The sequence below is a fragment of the Carassius auratus genome, chromosome 21 (genome assembly GCF_003368295.1).
Source record: "Carassius auratus strain Wakin chromosome 21, ASM336829v1, whole genome shotgun sequence".
Lineage (NCBI taxonomy): Eukaryota > Metazoa > Chordata > Actinopteri > Cypriniformes > Cyprinidae > Carassius > Carassius auratus.
The window spans coordinates 11,098,170-11,125,024 of NC_039263.1; the positions used below are offsets into that span (position 1 = coordinate 11,098,170).

General features: G+C 36.3%; 2 protein-coding genes, 1 long non-coding RNA gene and 1 other non-coding gene across 4 annotated transcripts; 1 reads left to right on the forward strand and 3 right to left on the reverse strand.

Moving 5' to 3' along the window:
- Nucleotides 1–210: 210 nt before the first annotated feature.
- Nucleotides 211–5,485, reverse strand: LOC113038471 (heterogeneous nuclear ribonucleoprotein H-like). The gene is made up of 11 exons (XM_026195902.1): nt 5,331–5,485; nt 4,800–4,904; nt 4,553–4,708; nt 3,973–4,116; nt 3,434–3,572; nt 2,021–2,202; nt 1,805–1,914; nt 1,553–1,688; nt 1,374–1,457; nt 899–997; nt 211–807 (listed from the first exon to the last, which is right to left on the reverse strand). Exons 1-11 carry the CDS (start codon nt 5,392–5,394, stop codon nt 719–721), a joined length of 1,308 nt encoding a protein of 435 aa, XP_026051687.1. The 5' UTR covers nt 5,395–5,485; the 3' UTR covers nt 211–718.
- A 415-nt stretch (nt 5,486–5,900) lies between these two features.
- Nucleotides 5,901–5,973, reverse strand: trnaa-agc (transfer RNA alanine (anticodon AGC)). Its single transcript has one exon. It is a non-coding gene; the product is annotated as a tRNA-Ala (tRNA).
- Nucleotides 5,974–10,605: 4,632 nt separating this feature from the next.
- LOC113038472 (uncharacterized) lies at nt 10,606–12,692 on the forward strand. Its single transcript, XR_003274791.1, has 3 exons — nt 10,606–10,664; nt 10,764–10,864; nt 12,633–12,692. It is a non-coding gene; the product is annotated as an uncharacterized LOC113038472 (long non-coding RNA).
- Nucleotides 12,693–17,414: 4,722 nt separating this feature from the next.
- On the reverse strand, nt 17,415–24,894 carry LOC113038473 (dnaJ homolog subfamily C member 18-like). Its single transcript, XM_026195904.1, has 8 exons — nt 24,430–24,894; nt 21,457–21,649; nt 21,237–21,382; nt 20,496–20,708; nt 20,224–20,336; nt 18,978–19,087; nt 18,734–18,906; nt 17,415–18,662 (listed from the first exon to the last, which is right to left on the reverse strand). Exons 1-8 carry the CDS (start codon nt 24,569–24,571, stop codon nt 18,538–18,540), a joined length of 1,215 nt encoding a protein of 404 aa, XP_026051689.1. The 5' UTR covers nt 24,572–24,894; the 3' UTR covers nt 17,415–18,537.
- Between the last annotated feature and the right edge of the window lie 1,961 nt (nt 24,895–26,855).

Below are 26,855 nucleotides of genomic sequence, written 5' to 3' on the forward strand. Positions count from 1 at the left end.
GCAGTTGGATCACTGGCACCACCTTGTGCTCAAAAATATATCAAAATATGCAGTCATAAATCATGAACTAAAATCCCTTATATAAACATGAGAAAGGACTGGCTAAAGAAATCCATAACATTTATTTTGGTTGGTCTTTACAAATTAATTGTTGGATCGTTGCTTTGATGTAATAATTTTTGTAACCACTTACACAAAAAAGACAAAACATTTGCATAAAGCAGAAACAATACATTGGTGAATATTTATTAACCATGAGAAATTAAAGACAAACCAACAGAGGGGATTGTGACATCTACAATAATGAAAATTAAAATATGCACCTTGTGAAGCAGCCAGACAAAAAAACAAAAACATTTCCAGTTTAAAAAAGAAAAATCATTTTCAACAAAGTTCTTTTCGCATTATAAAAAAAAGTTGAGATGCAGCACCTTGTGCCATGTGAGGCCGGCGTTCTACAGTCTCTGAACGATATATCTGGAGGATATTTACAAGCATGACTAGTGGGTTAGAGGACAATCGCCATGACTTGAGCTCAACGGCTGACCCTTCAACTCAGGAATTGCAGGAAATATAATACGGATTCCAAGGTTCAAAGTACAGGTGAACAAGGAGTGAATCTGATTCTTCCCATAGTCATCGTCACAAAGAACAAAAACCAGAAGGCCTCAGCAAAATCGAGACAACCCAACACTCAAATAATTTTTTTCAGGAGCATCTACATGCCCCAGCCCCCTCCCATGCCATTCATGCCGACTGATCCACGGCTGCCACCATAATAACTGTTGTTCATTCCACCCTGGCTATCTGTAGAAGTACAGAAATAAATGTGTGAGAACCAGAAAAGTAAGAACATTTTGAAAAGATACAATAAAAAGTGTGCAATGGTAAAACGCACTGTAGTCACTGTAGCCTCCCATGCTGGACTGGTTGCTGTATCCTCCAGTGTAGCCTCCACCCATCTGCTGCCCTCCATGTCCATAAGACGACTGGTTTCCTAAGAGAAAAATATATACAAAAATAAATGTTTTTTGTGTTTGTGTGTTGTTTTTTCTGCCAATGGGTTGAGAAAAAAATTCAAACAAGTTAAACCCCCAAAAACAGACGTTCTTTCTTGTTTTAAACTAAAAATGTAAACAAAAATATTTTAATTTAAATTTTCAAAATTCCATTTTGTCCAATTTCACAAAAAACAAGACTTCATCTTCAATTTGCGTGAAGTAAATGTATGTTGATTTAAGCATGTCCGATATTTGTATTGTATTGTATTTTTACAAAAGCACCAAATTCAGACTGTAGAAACCTTAATTTCTCTGACATTAATATAACATCAGCTTCTTAACTGCATATACAGTCACAATATTTCTACTTACCCATTCCCCCCATCATCTGCCCTCCGTAGCCCCCATTACTGCCCCCGGCTGTTGAGTTTAAGAACAATTCAACATAACGGTGTTCTGAAAAGAAAAAAGTGGTTTAAAAACGGTAAAATTCTCATATTTAATACCAATACCAAAAGCAATTCCTTCTAGTCAGGTTACACCTAACTTACGCATGTTTGCTTTGTCCTTTGACATGGCAGCCACTGCATCTTCATGAGTCGCAAATTCCACATCAGCCTCGCCAGTTACTCGCCCATCTGGACCAACCTCAATGTGCACACGCACCGGGTTCAGAGGAGAGAAAAACTGCACAGAAATGTTTTTACTTAATTTAAACATATTTTGATATCCAAATGTAATGCATTTCAAAATGACCGTAACTTGCATATAAAACTCATGTATATCAAACACCCCAAACTCACATTGTAGATATCGGGTTCTGTTGCCCGGTAAGGTAGTCCCCTCATATGAACACAATGGCCTGTGGTACTCTGAAAATTACCACCTTCACCGTAACGTCCATCTGACACTCCTATTTAAAAAAAGAATAATAATAATAATAAAAATACATAAAAAAGCACATGCAGGATGGCTAAAACACAAAAATGTGGCAAACTGGGAAAAGAAGCGGGTCTCACCTCCACCGTATCCTCCACGTCGCACCCGATCAAAGGATCCCCCACGACTCATGCCGTTGTAGCCCCGGCCTCCTCCACTGGGTCGGTCGTAGGGCCCAGGTCTCTGCATGCCCACACCTTTACGTGGGGGTTCAGAATTTGTCCGCACTTCAGCTCGGCTGCTCTTAAAGATCTCAATATACCTACAACCATACAGATGAGAATTAAGGAGCAATGCAACAACACAGAACACTCCTGTTCAGAAGTAAAAACCAAAGTACGATATTGTGAACATTCTCCCGTGCTACATGTACATTATACATGCATTAGAGAGTTTGATATTGGCACGTTCTTGACTTCATCTTATTGAATGCATGTTCATTCTAGAGCTTATATATTATATATATATATTATATATATATATATATATATATATATATATATATATATATATATATATATATATATATATATATATATATATATAATATAATACCTTTAATAGCTTACCCAAAAATGAAAACAAACTCAGGCATTCCAAGATGCAGAGGAGTTTATTTCTTCATTTTAACAAATTTTGCTTACCAATGGATCCATCACTAGGCCTTTAACTTTAAATGTTCAGTTCTGGCCAAAATGTGAAGCCACAATGCATAAAACTTCCTTAATTGTTTTCACTGCCTAATTTGTGCATATTTCTCTCCTGATTGAGAAACCTATTAACTGGAGAAAGAAATATTACAGATAAGTGAATGGCTTGAAGTTAAAAACACGTTAATGATGGATTTATTACAAACGCCCAGCTTTGTACTTCAATAGACATTAGTTGAAGGACTGGACGTGTGTGGATTACTGTGATGTTTTTATCTGCTGTTTGGACTCTCATTCTGATGGCACCCATTCACTGCAGAGGATCCACTGGTGATTTTCTTCAAATCTGCTCTAATAAAAAAACATACTCATCTACATCTTGGACACCCTGAAGGAGAATAAGCATTCACTAAATATTCATTTTTGGGTGAACTATTCCTTTAATAATATCTTTGCTCTATCCGTTTGCGGTGCCATCCATGCATTAAACTCTAACGTTTATTTCGGTATGACAGTAAATATCGACCCGTTACACAATCCAGTATGAAGTGGTATTCAAACTGGCTGCTGCAAGGCGCTTATTTACATGCTTTAGAATAAGAACTCCAATGATGCCCAATTGCACCATTGCTAAACAGCACACACTAAAAATGCATTCAGCCTTTTTGAATCCAGACAAATTCATGACAAATAAAAACACATAGGAAAACAAAACAGTAGGAGTCCATTATGGCCCTGGGAGCCCTCTCGTGTCCATGTGTAAGTTCAGGTTGCATACCACTTTGAATGTTTACTGTAGTAGGTGTTTACCACATGAAAAACAGCTTAACCATCTATCCCCACCTGTGCCCTATTCTTTCCTTGTGTTTCTTTAGAGCCTTTTCAGCTATTTCCTGTGAAGCAAACTGCACGAAGGCCTCCCCTGTACTCCTCCCCTGGAAGTCCACCGGCAATGTTATCCCATTTGGCACGATTTCCAACCCTTCAACCCAAGGACAGATAACCCCAATGGGGACATATTAAATAAATCACATTCCCATTTACAGAGTCTGTTTTGTTCTTTTCTTGAATGCAAATAAGAAATGAAAAAAAAAAAAGCATGTTGCAATGAAACCTACTGGGAAAGTTTCACCACTTGAGAAAATGGCTTAGAAGTGGGAAACCATTGCACTAACTTGGCTTAGAGTTGATGAAAAAGTGGCCATCCCAAGATATTAGGAAAAATGTTTAGGGCAACAGTGCTGGATTAACTGATGAATTAATGTGTCAAATTATTCTAGCAACCATGGGAATGGTCAAATTCACCTCAATGAGGACTACACTTGGCCATTACTTCTCCTTGATGACTATGTGAAGGGCTACAGGGAAGAGTTTGAAAATACCTGAGAAAAACTGCACAATTTCTTCCTTGCTACATCCAAAAGGAAGGCCGCGCAATCTGACCAGTCCATCTCCCTCAGTCTCTGGACAGTTTGGGCCTGTGTGCTTCATAACCCAGTCCATTTCCACATTGTTTGATTTGAATACTGGGAATAAGAACAGAAAGATGAGGATTCAAACTGTGGGGTACTGAGGCAATCTCTGCTTTTTAAGAAGCCTTTTTATACTTTACATGGCTGCATTTACTTGATCAAAAAATACAATAAAGGTGTAGTGTTGTGAAATTACAGTTTCAAGTTATTTATATATATCTATTTTTATTTGTATACATTTTAAAAGCCAATACTCTAGTCTTCAGTTTCACATGATCCTTCAGAAATCATTCTAATGTGCTGTTTCGATGCTCAAGAAACATTTTTTTTATATAAGTAAAAAAAAAGTTGTGCATATTATTGTTGTGGAAATATATATTTTTTCAGGATTCTTTTATAAAAAGTTCAGATTTATTTTAATGAATATTATGTGTCTATTCATTTCTCGACCCAAAATTTCTAAACAGTAGTGTATATAAAAACTTCTTACCTTCCACATATCTATGCCCCATTGTTTCTCTGTCTCTTTTGATTGCAATTTTCAGGTCTTCCTCTGACTCCAACTCCACAAATGCTTCTCCACTCGGTCTGCCTTCTCGTGTGTAGGTAAAGTGGACGGCTGTTCCATTGTTGGCAATTTTGCTGCCTGAAAAGAGAAATGCAAACTTTTTGTTATCATTAAAGCTTAAATACTCAAGAGTAATATGTGGATCGGTATATAGACTCCACATTGTTACCTGAAAAAAACCTGCACACTTCTTCTACAGAGCACGACCAAGGCAAACCCCGAACACGGACGACAAATCCTTCATCATCAGCCATGCTAACACAATGAATCGGATCTAGAGAAAAACAAATTAGGACAAATGTTCATACACCGCTAATGCATCACTGCTTAAGAAAACAAATACTGAGAACAAAACAACAAAAGTCAAGAGACTGAGAAGCAACAGTGACTGCAAGCACACGGACTATAGTATTTATAGTCTTTATATTAGCGGTGTCCACTTCAGCTGGCGCAGAAACCGTTTTAATATATATAACATTACTAATCTGACTGACTAATGTTTGCTATGGATCAATACCAGCATCTACTGAGTCTCTTATGAAAGCGCAGTCTGAAACAAAGAGCGCAAGCAGGCCTCTGAAGACCGGTAGCCTCACAACAAATACTGCTTTGACGCAAACGGGAACTGAGCCTGTAAAACTATTAAACGGTGCATTATGAATAATATATTTTTTTAGAAAACAAATAAAACAAATGATACCTTGATATAATTTGTATTTTCTCTGCTCGGCGTGGTCACGTTTGAACGTTTTTCTGCTTCTCATTCAACGCAGAACATTACAACTTCCGGTGGGACTCCACGCCCACTTCCGCATTCGGAACCAGCCTGTTGCTTCTGAAATAAAATTATTTAAAATTGCATAAATATCATTGTTGTTGGGTTATTACCATGTCTATGTCAGTGTATTACTCCACATCAATGTATTTGATATGCTGTTATAACTGACGAAAAAGTTTCACACTAAGATACGTCATACCAAAGGGTGCCTAAAACAATGCATGTTTAAAATTGACCAAACATGTGGTTTAAAATATATATATATACAATCGGTTTTATGATAAGGTATTTTATTAGTATAATTTTTTTTTATTATTATACATAAAAGTCAAAGTAAATGTTTTTTAGACAAACATGTGATCTAAAACCAGTATATTTACATAGTATTTCAAGCTAGCTGGTTGTTTTATTAGTGGAATATTTATTTGCAGTGTAAACCAATAATAGTAGCGTTATATAATTCCCAGAATTTTTGCAAAAAGATGAAAAGATTGGAGGATGCGGGCATCGATCCCGCTACCTCTCGCATGCTAAGCGAGCGCTCTACCATCTGAGCTAATCCCCCTACGAGAAGTACACTAGACAGCCGTCATAAAAAAATGCTCCCTTGAAGCCTGCTTGAAGCGCACTTCGGGAAAGGAATGCCATTTGTAGAGTCGTTCCGTAAACTTTATAAAAACGGGACGTTCCCAACGAAAGTGAAGAACTGATTCCCTTCACGAAGCGCTCTTCCAGAAGTGCGTTAGCGAAGGGAGCATGCGATGGTCATTTCAGAGAAGAGATTTCCGTTTGTGATCATGTGATCTTCGAATAGGAGATCTTGCGATGCGTTTAAGCAAATTTGGGGTTGATTTCGAGTTTACATACAAACGTAAGCAGAATAGGCTAATTAAATCTGTCTGTTTTAATGTTAGACAAAACTTTTTTCGTCAGTGATAGAAACGTAAGCTTATAAGTTTAGTTTGAAAAAGTTTCATAGTAAATAAGACACAATCAAACAATATTTTAATAAAATAATGACAGGAACACATTTTTATTTGCAAAAACTGGTGGAATGCTGAATGCTGCACGCACGCGCAGCGTTGTCAAGATGACATTTAGTAAGTCATTCCCTGCACCCTTCAAAGAACACACTTCGTAACAAAGAGTATATTAAAGCGTCAAAGGGAATCGGGCATAGGGATGCTCATTTCACTTCCGTTTAAATCTGTGTTCGGTAAGAAACAATACAATTAATAATTACCCATATTTAATAATTTGGTAATTCAAAATAACAGAGAGTTCACAAGGTATAATTTATGTATAAAGTAAATTCAAAAATGAAATAATTTTGTTTTGGAAATCTTGTTTTTATAGGAATTATTTTTTTCTAAGTATAAAACAAATAATGGCATAATGGATTGTTCTTTACACACTGTTTAATGCAGGACATGAATGCATTTAACCTGCAATTACAATTGCATAAATAATATTTTTATATATTAAACATAAAACGTTGAATATCGATATCTGAAAATGAAAAACGCCAGTAGGTGGCAGCAAGTCACCGTTAATAAGTGAGTCATTCATTGCGAATGAACCGAATCATTCAAACGGTTGATTCATTCAATGTCGCCCAGAGACGCAAAACAGCGTTGTGGCCATAGACAGTAAAGGTTGTGGCTGTGTGTGTTTGAGTGTCTGTAAGGCGGAGTCATTAATCCACCTGCAGAACCCGGACGAGCCTCCTGACTGTCTCAAAAGTTATTGGGAGAACGGTTAAACAATCCAACAACATGGAAAGCTTAAAGAAAATGTTCACCCCTAAATTTAATATAGCTGAAAAAGTCTAATCCTCAGGCCATCAAAGATGTAAATGTTTTATTTTTTTTTGGAACAGTTTTGGAGAAATGTAACATTACATTACTTGTTCACCAATAAATTATCTGCAGTGAATGCACTCTAAAAAACACTGGGTTAAAAACAACCCAATTTGGGTTATTAACCCAAGGGCTGGGTAAATATAGGACAGAACCCATCTTGGGTTTATTGTACCCAGCAAATTAGGTTGTTTATTTAACCCATCACAAGGGGATGATTTAACCCAGATACAGTTTACTAATTTTTACTATATTACTAGATTATTTTTTACTGTATACATTAAATAATGTTTACAGATTAATTTAAATCCTCTAAATATTTCTAAAATAATCCACACAAGCACTGGTTTGATTGTTAACTTCCTTTATTTTCCTTTTATTGTAATTTACAGCATTGTTCATATCGTTTTTAATAGGCTATACACATTGCCCATATTTAAACTCGTTTAACAAACAATACAACTAAAAATTAAACATTAAACAGAAGTAATTTACGTGTTATTAACCAGTCTGCGCTGCATCGCGCTGATTCTCGCGCCCGAGCTGGAGTCGTGTTCGGCGTGAATTTCTCACGCCTGAGGCTTCCCCCCTAAGTTTCACTCATAGCCTAAATATACTGCGATTGCCTTTATAACCTGCCCAAAAACAAACAGTAAACAGCTATGAGGAAATATTTGTATTCTGAATCTTTATGAATAAAATAGTTTATTTATAATATAAATAACGATAAACAACGCTGGGTTAAGTCTGACCCAGGATCGGAGTAATACAAAAACAACCCAAACACTGGATTGTTGTTTGACCCAGGATCTGGGTAACACAAAAACTACCCAAACACTGAAAAAATAACACTCAAAAATTACTCAAAAGGCTCAACCCAGCATTTGGGTAAAAAAAAAAAAAAAAAAAAAAAAAAAAAAGCATTTGGGTAAAAAAATAAAAATAAAAAATAACCCCGGTTTTTTAGAGTGTGAGTGCCATCAGAATGAGAGGTCAGACAACTCCAGTAATCCACAAGTAATCCACATGAGTTGCATACAATGAAAATGGATGGAAACTGTCAAATAATCCTCTTTCATTTCGTCCGTTTCACAGCATTGTGCCCCTCAATGAGCTCCTGGAGAAAACTGAGGCACCAAAGTAAGACATTTCCTACTCATTTGCTTTTCAACATCCACTCCAGAGAAAGCGAGGTGAGAATGGGGAGGTGGAAGATGTGATCATCTGCAGGTTGAAATAGATGAGAATAGAGGAGTTGAAGCGGTTGATCAAGGACACACAAGAGAAGCACAGGTACCCAACCTTACTTTGACAAACACCTGGACAAACAAATTTTTTTTTAAAAAAAAATGGAGAGTTCCTTTAAAGTAATTAATGCATATTGAAGTGTTTAGTACATAATTTGGCAAATCTGAGATTTTATGAGGCAAAAACAGTTTATAAATGTAGTTTCAGTTAATCATAAATGCTTAAAGGGGTCATGTGATGTTTTTTTAAAGATCATTATTTTATGTATTTGGTGTAACAGAATATGTTGACATGCTTTAATGTTCAAAAAACAGTATTTTTCCAAAAACTATACATGATTCTAGGTCCTCAACACCTCGCCTCTCTCAAAAGTGTTGTTTTCTACAAAGACCCTTCTTCAGACAAGAGCAGTCTGCTCTGATTGGCCAACTGACCCAGTGGGTTGTGATTGGCCAAACACCACAAGCACTCGTTGAGTTGTGTTCCAGCACAACATCATGCTGATGTTCCAGAATGTGAAGATGTACAACAGCTTGGACCATGATGTGTTCCACATGGCCGTGGAGATGCAGAGAGATGTTCTGGAGCAGATCCAGCAGTTTCTGGCCACACAGTTGATCACACAGACCTCGGAATCAGGCATCAGTGCCAAGAGCCTGCACTGTAAAAAATTATTTAGCAGTTTAGTTGTTTCAATGAATTTTTTTATGTTGACACAACTTGCAGTTACTGAATTTGTTCATTCAACTAAAAATTGTAAGTTTTCAGTGTCTCAACTAGTTTGAAAGTTGACTGAACTAGGTTATTTGTCCTCATAACTAAAAAAAATTTGTTGACTCAATTCAATAGCAATATCACGTTCACAACATCACTTATCGCGAGATCTCGTCATTCTCTTGAAGGCTGTTGAAGAGAGAAGAAGGTCATCAGCCATTCTAGTCAGTTTCTCCTCAAAGTTTGGACATTTTACTAGAATACAACTTTGGTAAGTAAAATATTCGTATTCATTGGCTTAATGTGTAAAATTACATTTGTTGTCTCAGAAGAGTAAGTATGGTTTAAAGAGTCTTACATTCTGTATATAAGTTACTGTATGTAAATGTTCGTTTCGCGGCACTCTGAAGCCTCAAAATACAGGCGGTTCCACAGTATTTTCCTTATAAATGTTAAAACAGATATTCCCCCATGCGGGACAGCGGAGCTGAACTTATGTGGAGAACAATAAAAATACAGTCTGTATGTATTATTTGAGCCCAGAGCTGCGTTAGAGACCGTTCAAACAGAGCGCGCGAGAGCTCATCGGATCACTGTATGGATTAAATACAGTGGAATAAAAAAAAAGGAACTGCTCTTAACCTGACAGCGTAAGACATCCGTCAGAATATTCAACGATGAAAAATTTGGAGATAAAAAGAAGATTCCTACTCGAACTGTGTCTTTTCTGCATGTTATAAGGGAAACAAATGAGCACCTCCCTCAGAGTTCTTCCGGAGCGCGTAACTTAACGTTACATTTGATATCGCTGACATAAGCCTAGTGCTGATGATTATTTTACAGTCTACAGTTCAGATGAAGTTCTGAAGGTAGCGTTACAAACTCTTCTTTCAGTTTTCTGAAGTAACGTTAGTCATTCAAGTGCCTCACTAGAACCTAGTACCCAGTGTAATGCTGCGTGAATATCTGTTTTTATATAGTCTATGGTGAATATACGGTCACAAGTAAATTGCATGCGTTCAAATCTACATATTTTAGAATAAAAGTAATAATAGCATATATCTTGTATAAATAGAGATACAATAACGATCGACACAAATGTGTTAAATTTCCTTTTATTGTGTTATAATTATGTGTTGTGTCATTTAAAAGCATCGTCTGGATGGTATAGTTTGTCTTTGGCATTTAATACAAACTTGTCAATACATTTGACTTTCTCTGTAAAGATTTATTTATATGTATGTTTATTATTTTACAGTGTTTTAACATGTTTTTGTATTTTTCATGTTTATGATATTTTGGGATGACTGAAGATTCAGCGCAGAATTCAATAATCCTGTGAATGGACCACAGCGAGTCCTTTTGCAGTTATCCATCAAAATGCTATGCAGACATAATGGAAATGGTATTTACATTGTAGAGCTTGGACAAAGTTGTAAGTAAATTTATTTATTTATAAATGCACATCTATTGGAGTCTATATGCTTTACGATTGTAAGGCCCTGTTTAATGCATCCCTTTGTTTTTATTAAAGCACACAGGCTCTGCGCAGGAATTCATCAAGGACATGACTGCTGGGATCACGCTTGTGGATGACCGATCTGAGCACCATCAGTCTGCAGTGATGTGATCCAGGTAAAAGAAGAAGAAGAAATCTGGGTGATCTGGGGTTGTAACACGTTGTGGGGTTGTGTACTGTGTTAGACTATCTGGGACTGGGTCTAACAGAAATAAACTAATTCAGGTTTAAAACAACTTGAGGTTTAGTAAATGACAATTTTCTTTCTTTTTCGTTTTTGAGTGAACCCTTTACGAAAATGTAGATATTTGCATTGGAAAACAGCTTCAAATTTTAGAGAACATAATTTGACATTATTTTCCCTTCAGTTTTATTCCGTGAATTTTCTATAATTGGTATTTAAAATGTCTTTATAAAGTGTTGAATTTATTTTCATAAAACCACCAGAAACCCTGTTTTTGGACATAGCCATTCTTTATTATTTTGCTGAATACTGTTTTGAATCCTGAAAAATGTTCAGTGTTAGCATATTGGCCATTAGCAACTTTGCTTAAAGGATTATTTCACCAAGAAATTAAAATTAGGCCATGTTTTACTCATTCTCAAGGCACCCTATGTGTATATGATTTTCTTCTTTCAGACGTATGTTGAATTAAAAATTTTCCTGGCCCTTCCAGGTTATTTAATGGCAGTCGACAGGTGTGTTTTTTTCTCAGCAGTCCAAAAATAGTCAAATAAAATGCACCCATCCATCAATAAAACGTGTCTCACATGGCTCTGGGGAGTGAATAAAGGCTTCCTGTAGCAAATCGATGCGCTTTTTGTAAGAAAAATATCCATATTTAAAAAGTTGTAAACACTTTTTTTTCTCTTCCACTGACTATCATACGTGCAAGCCTAATTTTGTGATTTTACTTCGTGATTGGCATATTGTTGTCTCTCCTCCACTCTTCCGTGTTCGTCACTTATCATCGGTGCATGCATGACCCATATGTCCTATTTTCATCCAACCGGAATGGCTCTTACGAAAGTGAGAGAAAAGGGTTTAAATATGCTTTGAATATCATTTTAAATATGTATATTTTTTTTACAAAAACACATGGATTCGCTACAGGAGGCCCTTATTCACCTCTCAGAGCCATGTGAGGTACTTTTTATTATGAATTGATGCACATTATTTGACTACTTTTGGACTGTTGAGAAAAACATCCACCAATTGCCATAAATATTTTTTTTATATAATCCGACTGGATTTGTCTGAAAGAAGAAAGTCATACACACTTACGATGCCATGAGGGTGAGTAAAACATAGATGGGTTAACCAACCCTTTAAGGGTCATGCTTTACTCTGAACATGCAGTCCAACAGACTATTATTTAAAAGGAATACTATATTTTCTGATCATTGTATAAATGGTGTGACAGATTAGACACTTAGAATTGGATTAAGAAAAAAAAAACTGAATATGTTGTATTGGTTTGTCACATTTTATGTCATTCAGAAATCATGTAGAATACCAGTGAAGAAAATAATTTCCCCCCATTTTTAGCATAGTTGGTTCTGTGGGTGTATTTTACACTTATCTTCCCATGGGATTTCAAACTCTTTGTGTTCGGCAGAACAAAGAAATTTGTACAGGCTTTTAACAGTTTAATACAGGAATTCATTCATTTCTAAACGAAACCGTTGAGGAGCACCATTAACAGTTGACTTTCATTTTTGGTTAAATTTTTCAAAATATCTTCCACTTGAAGGTGAATTACAATTTGCATTTATTGGTAGCTGTGCTTTTAATAAAACACACAACTTTAATAGTGTATGTACATATGTGTGTTCATTTGTTATAAATGTATTAAGTAATGTAATATTTTTTTCTTATCCCAGCCATCCAGTGACATTAAGGATGTTGAGAAAGAAATTGAAGAGGGCATTCTGATTGTAACTGAGGAGCAGCAATGTGATGTGCTTCCCAAGGAATTACCAACATTGGTCTCATTTGGACATCCTGTCATCACTGACATCTCCCATGTCCCCAAGGCATTTGGACTCTTAATGGGTCTGTATGCAGAGAACATCCACTACCTTCAGCGCATTAAATACACCATTGAGGCTCTGCAAAAACTTGTGAAGACCAGCTGCTCCCACCATGTGCTCGCTACAGCGGCAGGAACTGTAGGTGTGGGGGAGTGAATGTCCAGCGCCCTCTCCACCCTCAACACCACAAATAAGGTGTCCTTGAGCAAGGCACAACTTCTCCCCGGGCGCTGCAGCATAAATGGATGCCCACTGCTCTGGGTGTGTGTTCACGGTGTGTGTTCACTGCTGTGTGTGTGCACTTTGGATGGGTTAAATGAAGAGCACAAATGTATGTCATGTCACTTTCACTTTTCAGTGTTCATGATGTGTCCATCAGCTCCACAGCACTCTTTTTAGAATGTACATTAAAGTTTATCATGTCATGACTTGGAATATGCATGTTCTCATGTAAACAAATGTTGTTTCCCCTCTCATTTTCTTAAACAGTATGTACACATTTTCAGTATGTAGCATTATGATGGGGGACGAGTTTGGAAACTTTCAAGATCCTTCTGATGTTAACACCTCTGTCTGGTCATGTGCTATGAAATTTAGAATCTGACTGTTTAGATCTTTGTGCTTCCATGTGCATTTATTCCATTTATATCTTATTATACAGAAGTACAGTACACTCATTTTTTGTAACTAATTGTGATATTATATTACATATATCTTGGTTTCTCATTTTGACCATGACTTGCATTATGGTGGGGGGAGTGCATGTGAACTTGTGCAGGGTTAATATGCAGAGTTCAACCTTCTGATTTTCATATTGAGTTATGAAATTAAAAACAATCCCTGTGGTTTTGATCTGATGAATTGAATTGCAACTATTTGTTTCTCAATCCCATGCCAATGTTATTTATTATACATCACACTTTCAAGTGTCGGTTCAGATCTTTAGACATGTGTTTGTATTTTGCATTTTTTGTTTTGTTTATCAATTATCAGTTGATGTGTTGACAGCAAATTGCTTGTTCAATTTAAATGTGAATGAAAGTGTTGTCTCTATCATTAAATAAATTACATAAAAAAAAGTGTTTTGTCATCTTTATTTAAACATTTAAGGCAGTGGGCTAAAATTTGTTTATGATTATTGATCGAAGTAAAAAAAAAAAAAAAATCCCTGTTGACACAACATGATTTAGTTGACTGGACTAGATAATAATAGTCAAGTCAACTTAAAGAAATTTGTTACCTGGACTAACTCCACTCTAATTTGAAGTTGTTTCAACAAGAAATTTTTTGTCAAGATAACAAAAAATTTTAAGGCAGCGGGGGTAACAAAATATTTTTAGTTGACTCAACAAATTCTTTTTTACAGTGTGTGCGGGAGAGACGCTATCTGCAAACAGGACCCCAATGAGAAGGTGGGACACTTTATGTGCCAGAGCACTTTTACACTTTTGCACATTTCATCAGAAGATTGTGGATAACTAATATTAGTCTATCGAAACAGGATATGTATATGTACATATGAATATATGGATATGCAGGTGCATCTCAATAAATTCGAATGTTGTGGAAAAGTTCATTTATTTCAGTAATTCAACTCAAATTGTGAAACTTGTGTATTAGATAAATTCAGTGCTCACAGACTGAAGTAGTGTAAGTCTTTGGTTCTTTTAATTGTGATGATTTTGGCTTACATTTAACAAAAACCCACAATCAAACTGAGAGACCATTTTTAAGGCTCAGGAAACCTTTGCAGGTGTTTTGAGTTGATTAGCATGTCTCCATATTCTAATTTGTTGAGTGAATTGGTGGGTTTTTGTTCCCACCAATCATCACAATTAAAAGAACCAAAGACTTAAACTACCAAGTCTGTGTGCATTGAAATTATTTAATACACAAGTTTCACAATTTGAGTTGAATTACTGAAATAAATGAACTTTTCCACTACATTCAAATTTATTGAGATGCACCTGTATACAGGAGTAACATCGCTGTTTTTGAAGTAATTAAACTCAGAGCTTCATTATTAGTAGAGAAACTCTGCATAAGATCCTATGAAAAGCTATAATTCAAATAAATGTCATCTTATCACACTAGTTCTATCTATGTGTCTGATATACATAAGTAAATATTATTTAAATGAAAAGTAACTGTTTACTATTTGAATATATTACAATGTAATTTTATTTCTGTGATGCCACATTGCATTTTCAGGATCCATTACTCCAATCTTAAGTGTTCCATGATCATTAAGAAATCATTTTAATATGCTGATTTGGTGCAAGAAACATTTCATATGATTTAATATTTACTACTAATGCATTATTTATTATTAAACAGTTTTTCTTATTATTATTTTTGAGCACACCATGATAATTTTTTAAAGATTCTTCAATGAATAAAAAGTTCAGAAGAACAGTATTTCTTTGAATCCTTTGAAACATTATAAATATTTTTGTTAATCTATCGTGTCCTTGATTAATAAAAATATTACGTTTTACAAAATCTTTCTTGTATTATCTGCTTCAATGCAACATCCACCTTTAAACCACTTTGGAGTGTGTATTCAAGACTTCTTTATCCCGCTGACGCTGACCTTTGTCCTCATACAGGAATGTGTTCCCATGGCTTCTACTGCATTCATTCTTTCTCTCTTTGTAAGTATCTGGTCTGCTTTTTCTACCCCTTTATCAACACTGTTCAATGGCTACCAGCAACTTTTGGTTACCAACATTCTTTAAAATATCTTCTTTTATGTTGAACAGATTTTGGGGTGAAGTTAAAGCCAGTTGCTTTTTTGAGAAATCACCTTTTTTGTTTACTGGAGGCTACTAGCAATTTTTTACATACCATAATTTTCAAATTTTATGTTCAATCTCATATAAATTTAAAAGGGGGGTGAAATGCTATTTCATGCATACTGAGTTTTTTACACTGTTAAAGAGTTGGATTGCCATGCTAAACATGGACAAAGTTTCAAAAATTAAGTTGTACGTTTGAAGGAGTATTTTTTTTTCCAAAAAATACTCCTTCCGGTTTGTCACAAGTTTCGGAAAGTTTTTTTTCGAGTATGGGTCTGTGTGACGTTAGATGGAGCAGAATTTCCTTATATGGGTCCTGATGCACTTCTGCCGGAAGAGCGCGCGCTCCCGTATAGCAGAGCACTGAGAGCACAACAGACTTCACTGATCAGAGCGAGAGCGAAATGTCACAAAAGAAGTGTGTTTTTGGTTGCGAGGGCAAGACAACCCTGCGATGTTCTTCCACAAGACGCAAGCAGTTCTGTTTATTAACCGCTAGAGCGTCAAAAGTTCCCGACAGCAGCTTTAAGGATAATGCAGTCCCAACGAAAAAGGGTCACGAGGCGGTGAGTAAAACTGCTTCAAATATCTCTGTTGTTAACTTAGCTATCGGCGAATAAGCACATCAAGTAAACCTTGTACACCTTTAAAGAAAAAAAAAAAAGATGACATAAAGTGGAACTTAGTCATTTTCCAAAACCGCTAAGTGTAACAGAGGCCAGCGAGTTAGTGCTGTGCAGGTAAACCTCCCCAATCTCAAGAGACGCACTAGCAACAGACGCTAGTGGCTGTAGCCATTTAGCCTCCTTGTTAGAGGAGACCCGGGTTCGAGCCCCGCTCGGAGCAAGTGCGAGGAGCGTCAGAAAGGACCCGGGAGAGAGGGGTTACATAAGCAAATATATACAGTTTCAATACATACCACATAGAGATGCTGTTGTAGTCGTTGCTGCTGCTGCTCTCATTCAGTTTCAGCCTCGGGATCTGATTCTGGATCATAAATAAACGGCTGAATCTGACTGTTAGCCATGGGTTGTTTTGGATGATGTTTTTTTTTTCCTCATGGTAATGTCACAACTTCCAAACGCTCTCAACGCAAAAGCCTACTCGCGCTCGTGATTATTTAGCTCTGCCCACACGTCACGCCTCCAGCCGGTCGTGTTTTTCTGAAAAAAATCGGCACAGACTATCTTTCTCTTATAAATATAATAAAACTAAAGACTTTTTGGAGATATGAAGGATGCAGTACTACTCTATAGGTACTCAAGATTAACAGGAGATGAAAATGAGTATTTCACCCCCCCTTTAAAAGTGATGTGCTGAATAATGGGAGAAAAATGACTTGCTTGTTCAAAGTGACCTTGACAGCCATGACCCTCTTTGTAGGACTGGGGCACAAGGGGCGACGCTGCACCATAGAAGCAGACCTGAAGATGAAGAAATGAGCGGATAGTGTCTTTACAGGTATTGACAACCTACCGGGGGAAAACCTGATGAAAGGACAACATTTTTTTTTAATGGATATGCCTTATTATGTGGTAATAATTTTACTGATATTTTACCCACTTTTCAATCTGCCATAACGCTGTATTCTCGTATTATCGTTTCAAGCTAATTATTATTATTATTTTTTTTTTTTACTAGGTTTTAAATAATGTTCAAATTGCTTATATCCAAGTAAAGGATCAGGACCAAGGACTGTTCAAGTTTAAAACTTAAAAAAAAATAGGGAAAAGTAATTTATTGAAATTCTTTGGTCACCTTTTACTGTAATTGGCACCTCCCTCTTTTTTTTTTTTTTTTTTTTGTAAATTAGTGACTTCACAGAGCACAGAGAAACTGTGTTTGATTTATTGTTTTATTTAAGTAGCACAAAAAACGCATATCAAACCAAACAAAACTTCCAGCAGTTACTCTTAGCATACTGCGTGGAAACAAGATTACAATACCACCACCGGCACAAACTCTCCACGTCAAATCTGACACTCTTTCTCTATTTAATCCTGAGCGATCGGACGCCTCCTGCAGCACTTCTAAACATCCCTTAGGTTCAGATTTGTGCTAAATATCAGTATGTTATTATATACAGAACATAGTGTTCAGTGACAAGAGTTAAAACATTAGTTGTAGTTCAAAACAGATGCTCAGTAATGGTTATTTGCCTAGTTATAATTATTGAAATAAAACCTTGCCAGTAACACCTTTGGACACTAACAAGGCGGGAGAATGCATGGATGGATGCATGCAATACATGAGAAGTTAAAGTGCCAAAATATAAATCAAATACTAAAGATAAATTAATAATTCAGAGGTATAGGCATTAAGCTTATTTGTCAGTGCACTGAATTTTTACCTAGCCTAAAACAGTTGCCTGATACCTTTTTAATATCTGAAACATACACCACTGTAACAAAGGACTGAAAAACTAATTTACTGTACATAAAGTTTTTTTTTCTTGCTATGTCTAGAGAGCTTTGAAAAGCTGTAGTGGTTTATATCCCTGTTTTTGAGAACCGTTTGTTTCCAAAAACAAAAAAGGAGCTTTCTATTAAAAGTTGTTGATGAATAATTCACAGCACAAATTCAGAAATTAAATATGTTATTGAATAAGTTAAATTCCTATTAACAAATAAGCTTAAATGCGACTAAAACAACAATCACTAGCTTTAATCCTATCGGCCAGCCTGGAGTCGGTGCTCCTTAATGTAAGGAAAAAGATACCAGGCGCTCGCACGAGTTACCCACAGTTGTGCATCGCAGCTGAATCAGATGAGTTAAAGGCCATCAGACTTCAGCTCATTCATGGACGCTCTTCAGAAAATCAGCTTGGGTTCCTGCTTTAACACATCTCTTCCTTTCTCCTTCACAAAAAGGTGACCCACCCGAGTAAACTGAAATATGTAACCAATTCTAAACGCTCTGATTAAGCTGACCATGCTGTCTTGGAGGGCGACGCTGCCTCAGTCTCCTCTCTGTCGGCCCATGAAGCGGTGCAGCTTTTCACAGTGATCCAGCTTCATGGTCTCTGCCTTCTGCTTCAGCCGCTCGTCTCGGTACAGCTGGCCCAGATTAGCTAGATCAGATTCTGAAAGAAACAACAGCTTTAGTAATGCAGGAGTTTATATTCATAACCGAATGGAAGAGAAGGCATCATACTCTGCTGCTTCTCTTTCCAGCAGCTGCTCTGTAGGTGGTCAATATAGTCGCTCTCAATAGTCTTCTCCAGCTCGTCCAGAGCAGCACCATGGTATTCCTTCTCAAAACTCTTATCCACATAGTATGGGACACCCATGTGCTGGGTTTCTCTGGACACCACCAACCCCACGGACCTGTGAGAGACAGTATATGTCAGGTCTTTTTTTCTAAAGATATTTGAAACCATGTGCCACGGTTGACTTACGGTTTGTAGAAGAGGCTGTAGGGAGGGTTGGTTGCCATCAGCTGAGTGAATACAGATATCAGAATGAGCACCAGCACCGGCAGCAGCTGCAGGAGAGCTGTGAAGTTGTTCTACATGAAGAGAAACAGGAACAAGTTTAGAGAGGGACCCTGTTTACAGTATGGAAGTCAGAAAGAGAACAAAGGTGAGGTCAAATTATCTTAGGCCAAAAAAGTCCTTTATCAATAGTGTAGCTTTGTATGAAGCAGCACTCTCACAGAAGTCACTTTTTAATCAAACAGTTTCCTGTTGGTCAATTCATCTGTGTGACAAAAACTATTGCAAAATTAACAATTAGAAAGATTCAGATTCAAATTGGCTGAACAACTGTAAATGTGATTTACCTTAAGGCAGTGTTTATCTGAATCAATGACGTGACTGTCATAATTAGTGCTGTCAAACGATTAATCACATCCAAAATAAGTTTTTGTTTACATAATGTGTGTACTGTGTATTTTTATTATGTGTATTTAAATACATGCATGTATATATTTAAGAAAAATGTTATATTTGGAAAATATATAACTCTATTAATATATAGTTATATGTCGGTGCACTGGCCACAAGGCTATCGGCCCCAACCATGTCTTTAAAATTCTAAACTAAAATTTATTTCTGTTCTTATTTAAAAAAAACAAGGGCTCACTAAAAGGATGAAATTTAATTTAAAATCTGAAATATTATTATTACAAAAATACATTAAAAAAAAAAAAACTTCTTTTTTTTTTTTTTTTTACTTTTGTCTGCAGATGACCTCATTACTCCACATAACATTCAATGTCATGTGGATCAACTAAAAAAAACAAAAAATATACAACTTTTTTTAAATGATTAAGATGTGTATGCTTACATTTATTCAAGATGTTGGGACAATGTTATTTTAAATTGTACAAATGTTTTTTGAATGCCATAAGTCATTAAACAAGCTAGTTTTTCTAAACCATATGAAACCAACTTGAATACAAAGTAGAGGTCGACTAAAATGGGTTTTCCTCTGGCTGATGCAGATGCTGATAATTAGAAATCAGAAATATATGGGCATATGGGGATAACAGCTGTAAAAAAAAAAATAAGCTCGGTGCTCACAAACTCTGCTTTATCAAGCATTACAGGACGAAATTAGATATAAATGACATTGAATATTTTCTGATCATCAGTTGACCTCTTATACATTGTATCCTCACCTATATGATCAAGATCTTCTCACCTGACTGTGGCTCTCCTCCACCTCTTCTTCCCGTCTCTCATATGTTCGGCGTCTGCGGGGCTGGTAATAATGAGCATAAGAAGCTCCTCGGTTGGTGTACACGTGGATGTTGCCTACATGAGGATAAGAGTTGTTTGTTCTTTAAATATGTGACAGAAATAATTAAGCTTGCATTGGATTCATAACTGGAACATAGAAATGTGACGGAAACATTAATGCAAATTAATGATAACAATTTCTATAGCTCTGATGCTTTTAACAGAGGTTCAGACCTGTAGGAAACCTGCCCCCGAAGAAGATGTTAAAGAGCTCCTCTGGAGAGATGTCAGCCTCAAAGTCTCTGTTGAAGGTGCGGTGGTGTCCGTACGCGTGACGTGGTTGTGCTGAAGTATGACTAGATGTCTCTGCAGGGCCCTGGTCCCCACACTGATCATACTGCTGCCTTTTCTCTGGGTTACTGAGTACTGCATATGCATTGCCTATAGCTGAACAGAGAAAAAGAGCAGAGAAACCCAAATATTAAAGTTTAATATGATCTATATATACATTATTCTAAATATAAATATAAACTTTGGGGAAAGTAAAAAGTTTTTTATTATTTGATTAAACGAATGCAGAAAAAAACAGAACACTGTAAACTTTGATTACAATTTAAATATTTAAATAAGATTTAATTAATCCCTGTGATGGCAAGCTGAATTTTCAGCATCATTACACCAGTTTTCAGTGTCACATGATTCTTCAGAATTATCACTCCTTATTATCCATGCTGAAAACAGTTGTGCTGCTTAATAATTTTGTGTAAAACCTTTTATTTATATATATAAATAATTCTTTGATAAATATAGACATCCAAAACAACAGCTTTTATTTACATTATAATTTTTTTGTACCAATCTAAAAGTATTTAGTGATTATTTTAATACATCCTTATTGAATAAAGTATTCATTTTCTTTAACACCAAGCCAAACGTTTTAGCACCAGCAGTGGTCGTAATGGTCATATGAGATACCTTTAAAAGCATCGGTCGCTCCAGGGGCACAGTTCTTATCCGGGTGGAAGCGTAGCGCCAGTTTCCTATAGGCTTTCTTCAGGTCCTCATCACTGGCATCCTTTGGCACCCCCAGAATCTCATAGAAGTCTCTGCATCTCTTTATCCTGCACAGGTTTAGGAAGCATATAAATGAACAATGACTGAATTATCATTTTTGGGCAACTACTCCTGTCAGTACCTGAGCACTCCTTGCCGCTGCTCCTCCGTAAAGCTCTTTTTGTCGTCACCGGACCCCTCTGCTCTCTCTTGTGTACTGGGCCGCTGATGTGGAGCCGGGCCGTGCTCAGAGTTTCTCCAGCCTGGTGGAGGAGTGTAGGTGTGCTCCTCTTCAGGGGGAGTGCTGCCATTCTTCACAATGGCATCAATCAATACTAATAATAGAAATCAGAGAAACATGTAGGGACTTCAAGTTGTTCCAATCACAAAAATCTCATGCAGAAAAATGCACCTTGATGCTCTGAGATGCTTGGTTCTAAAATCGGCCGAAAATAACAAACATGTATGATATACTCTTTCTGGGTGGAATCAGTCTGAAGCTAAAAAAAATCAAAGTCTGTGACCATCATTAACTGTGCGATTTTCCGCAACTAGCGTCAACTTCTCCAAACTGTAAATCGGTGGAAAATCATGGCAAAAAAACATGTAGTGTATTCCTGGCTTTACACATATGTAAATTATGCATAATTCCATGCAGATAACCATAAACCAAACCTTAGCATAACCCTACATTAAGTACATGTGGTTGTTAATCAATACTTTAAAATGTAAAAACAAAAATATATGGTGTTAACAATACGTTTTTGTTTTTTTTGTTTGTTTGTTTTTTTTCTGCTGGTCCCCCATTTTTATTACCTGGGTTTCTACAAATTTTATGAAGGCAAATTTAAGAAATTTTAAAGAGCTTTTTTTTTTTTAAATTTAAGGACCAAATTGAAAGGAATGCAATACATAAATGTTTTCTAAAAGTATATGTGTAAGGAAAATTTTATTTCAATATTATATTATATTAGCATATATTATATTAGAATATAAGCAATACTTAAAAGTTTGAATATACAACAAATCTCCATTACTTAATTCATTTTACACATATACAAAAACAAAATAGCTTAACTAGAATATGGAAATAACAAGCATTTAAGTCTTGTTTTACAGTGCATTTATCTAAAAAAATACAATACAATAAAATAAAAATAACGTAATTCAAAGGGAAATCCAGTTTTCATACCCCAGATATTTGTTCTAAACATAAACTCATTTAATTTTGTTCAATTTCTCAAAACAAGACTTCAATCTTCTTTTTGCATCTCAATTAAATGTATCTTAATTTAGGTACATTTAGATACTTGTATTAGGAAACGATACAAAGATACGGACAAAGATATTAATTTTTTTTTGCTGTATATGAACCATTTAATGCCATGAGGTTATCAATTTTTGGACAGTTTCGGGTCCCATTGATTTCTGTTGTACTGGAAGTCAGTAAGAACCAAAACAAAATGTCTTTTGTGTTTCACAGAAGAAATGCTTAGATTTGGAATCAAATGAGCAAAATTTAAATTGAAAGTATTTCAGAATATTAGTAATAACTGGATTTAAAAAAATAAAAATTTAGCCCTGGTGAGCATAAAAGAAATATTACTAAAATATTTTATGGTATGACACCCATATCTGGTACTTCAGTAAAAAGACAGATTTTTTAATGTTAAAGCAGCGGTAGGGAACTTTTGACGCTTTAGCGGTTAATAAACAGAACTGCTTGCGTCTTGCGGAAGAACATCGTAGCCGGAACTACTTCTCTCTGTTTATGTCTATGAAGAATCACAAAGGTACTGGGTTACTCCGCCGCGGTATCCCCGAAGCAGTCTAAAATAGTCCGAATATAAACACTTATTATAGGTGCACCCTAGTGATTCAGGATAAGCTAAAAACACGGTTTGGAAAATTGATTCATGGTGTACTCGCTTATTATATAAATTTTTGTACATTTTGAACACAAACAAAGTTACGGACCGCAGCTCTGATTGGTTGTTTTCTTACCGGGAGCGGATGACTTTCTGCAAATGGCAATAGGAGCACTGGGAGGAGCCAGAGGAGCTTGATTTTTTTCCTCAGATTATCTGTCTCATATTCTACTGTCAGGACATAATGACAGCTTTAACAAATATGTAAAAAAATATATATTTACAAGTTCCCTACTGCAGCTTTAATAGATTACACTAATAGAGGCTACTTTACTACATTTATGCATTTTTTATATCTGATGCTTTTATCCAAAGCAACTTACAGTGCATTCAGTCTACACAATTTTTTTTAATCAGTATGCATGTATCCTGGGAATTGAACCCACAACCTTTTGTGCTGCTAATGCAATGCACTACAACTGAGACACAGGAACACTAGAGAACTAACATAGATAAAGGTGCAACATTAATTTACTTGCACATATTTGTGAATCGTGTTATTTCATGATATATTTGGGTAATATTTTGAATAAAAATAAAAATATAAAATGCCCTGCTGAAAAATCCAACAACAATAAACAATTAGAAAATTAGTAATGGTTTTACTGGAAACTGTAATGGACCTTGTTGATCTCTACTGGTAATTTGTTGCTTGTTAAAACCAATAAATCCTAATGGAATATGTCCCAAAACACACTACAGAACTCCATTTTAATGGTTAAAAGTTGATGGTTTATAAAGTAATTTGTTGTGGAAACCATTCAAATTTTCTTTGATGCTTTTTTTTCGATCAAAAAAACTTTCTCAGTAGGGACATAAGCCTATATCAGTTTGTGGCTGCTGTGTTTCACATGACAAGCATGAGAGCCCCCTGTCAAATAAGTTGCTCTGGTTTACAACCGCCCCTGCAAATCAGGGTAAACGATGACAGATCTTGCTTTCTGGGGTGGACTAACGTTATACCTTTTAGAATTATTTTCTTCTTCAGACTGAATCACAACGGAGACATGTTTCACAAGAGAGACTGATCTATACATATGGTCTATAATATCTTTCCAGACTCAAACCGACCGCTGACCAAGGGACATATTATATAACGCTCACAACCAGACGCTGCACTTTCTATTTCAGCGCAAGGAGCAAACACAGCTGATTTGTCAATCAAAACATAACAGCATGATACACACCTCTGGCCCGTGTGCTGGGGTGGATCTTCTGCGCCTCGTACAGCAGCTGCAAGGCTTTCTCTTTGCGTCCTGAGCGCAAACACAGCTTGGCTTTCTCTATCAGCCTGTCAGACTCCTCTCTGTCCATCTCAAACAGTGACATGTCAAACAACGACACCTCAAACCCGCATGAGAACTAACAGAAGTCAAATATTCAAACCAAAGCCTGTTGGACTGTCAAAATGACTCGAAGTGTTGTTTACATTAAGCTAAATCTAATGCGTGATGCTAATACAACCCCAATTTAACTTCCGACTTTAGATACCTTCCGCTCCGCGACATAGTCGAATATGAATTTCAACAACAAAACAATTCATGTTTGACCCTCTATATTAGGCTTCGTCATTGTAAAATGTGCGAGGAAGACAGAAATGCAATATTGCTTGTAACCTCCATCGCTAATCGGAAGCGGAAGCACATGTCGCGCTGGACTACAATCCAAACAACCAATTAGAAGGCGACATTCCGTGACGTAAATGGCGCGATGGCAATACAACACAAATCCCAGCTGGCACTCGGCGCTAATGAGTGATGCTGCCGTGTGTGTTTATCGATTAACCCGTTATCGGTTGGATAAACACACTTTGTTTGGATCTCACACAATGGCAACAATGACCTTGTAGAATTATTTAAAATGTGCTCATAAAAAAAAAACAAGTTTTATACGTAAAGAACTGTCATTAAGGTTTTATATATACTTTAAAGCACATACAAACAATAACATCAATGCTGCTCTTGACTGAATGTCGGCTGTTAGGGGATGCACACAATCTCAAGATGAGATGAAAGCACTGTTTGTCGCCCTCTTGAGGCTGAGACAAGGAATATGGAATTTCAGTATCAATATTATTAGAAACATCAAATATGAATCTCACAAACTATAAGTATTGGAGACAAAGATTTGTCCTCCAAACTAAATCCCAACATAATATCTTGACCCTATTCTGATAAGAGTCAACTTTACCATCTGAGTTTAGGATCAAGTTTCATAAATATGATAAAAGTTCTGTACACCAATCCATAGCCTCTGTTCTCACAGGATCTGTGTGCTCTAACCCATTCTTCATACATCGAGGCAGGGCTACTCGTCAGGGCTTCCAACTTTTTCTCTGTTATTTTCCCTATCCTTGGAACCCTTAGCTCAAGCGCTCCCACAATCTGAAACTATTTCTCTAATATTAATAAGGAATACTCATCGTCATATTTCTTTGTTTGCAGATTATATCTTATTATTTTTGGAGAAGCCCTCACATTCTGTTCTTCATGTGTTGAATTTATTTGACCATTTTGTATCTCTCACTGGGTTTAAAATTAATTGGAGTAAGTCATGTCTACTTCCACTCAAGTTTAATAGTATTATAGCCAAAGTAGCCAATGTTCTCCCATGTATTCATTTCTTTTTTCCATGATTCCTCTTGCTTCACCGGTTGGCTACTGGAACCGGTTTCATGGTATATAAGGGATGGGAAACGTCCTCGTATTAAACTGAATAACAAAGTAGATTACATGGAGGTCTTTCTTTCCCAACTTTAGACTGTACGTTCAAGCCTTTTCCCTCTGCTCTTTATCAGTTAGGTTTGATCCTGACAGAGAGTTGTCTTAGAGAGCAACTGAGGAATCTATTGTTCTGTACAAATGGAAACATCTTGTTTTTTTCGGGGGTTCCGCTTTAACAGTGTAAATCTCGGTTTGGTCCCATTTTAACCCCCCTCCTCTCCACATTCGCCTATTTTCCACAATAAGAATCTTTTTTTAAGACAGTACTCGATTTCAGTGTCCACAATATCAATGATGATAGTGGTTTACAATTAACTGCCTATTCACCCTTTACGCAAACTAATCCTTTCCTCCCTTCCTCTTCCCTTCTCTGCTTCAATTATCTCTTTCTTCTTGAGAATTCATACAAACCTTTATCTATTACAACTGTTTGGGCTAAGGATCTTAATGAGGATGTGCATGTTTTGTTTTCGGATCAGGTATGGGGAATGTTTAAATTGTCTTCTTAAACCCTAACCACCAAATGATTCATTGAAGGGTTTACGTGACTCCAATGAAACGTTTTTATATGAATCTGTCATCTTCTCCTAAGTGCAATCTTTGTTTGCAAGGATTTTTAGGCATGTTTTTGCATTTATTTTGGGAGTGCCCCTCTCTCTCTAACCTTTTTTGGACTCAGCTCTGACAGGAGATATGGATAATGAGATATGTTTGAAGAGTTTTGGGACCTCACCTGGTCTGTCAAACAAAGACGTTTACTGTTAGCTGCTCTCACAGCAGCAAAATAAATGCTATTCAACTGTTGGAATCCTCCTCAAACAATGGACAGACAAACCTGGACCGTGTATTCGATGGACATTATCTCAATGGAACTCTGAACTTCTCATATA

What these genes read in the sequence shown, in the direction of transcription:
- LOC113038471 (XM_026195902.1), bottom strand. Translation starts at nt 5,394, where the DNA reads ATGAGAAGCAGAAAAACGTTCAAACGTGACCACGCCGAGCAGAGAAAA. An exon ending in AGTGTGCAGGTTTTTTTCAG is followed by an intron (nt 4,709 to 4,799) that starts GTAACAATGTGG and finishes TTCTCTTTTCAG; the next exon opens with GCAGCAAAATTGCCAACAAT. An exon ending in GCAGATGATGGGGGGAATGG is followed by an intron (nt 998 to 1,373) that starts GTAAGTAGAAAT and finishes TTTTTCTCTTAG; the next exon opens with GAAACCAGTCGTCTTATGGA.
- LOC113038473 (XM_026195904.1), bottom strand. Translation starts at nt 24,571, where the DNA reads ATGTCACTGTTTGAGATGGACAGAGAGGAGTCTGACAGGCTGATAGAG. An exon ending in AGCGACCGATGCTTTTAAAG is followed by an intron (nt 20,709 to 21,236) that starts GTATCTCATATG and finishes TTCTCTGTTCAG; the next exon opens with CTATAGGCAATGCATATGCA. An exon ending in TACAGCCTCTTCTACAAACC is followed by an intron (nt 18,907 to 18,977) that starts GTAAGTCAACCG and finishes TGTCTCTCACAG; the next exon opens with GTCCGTGGGGTTGGTGGTGT.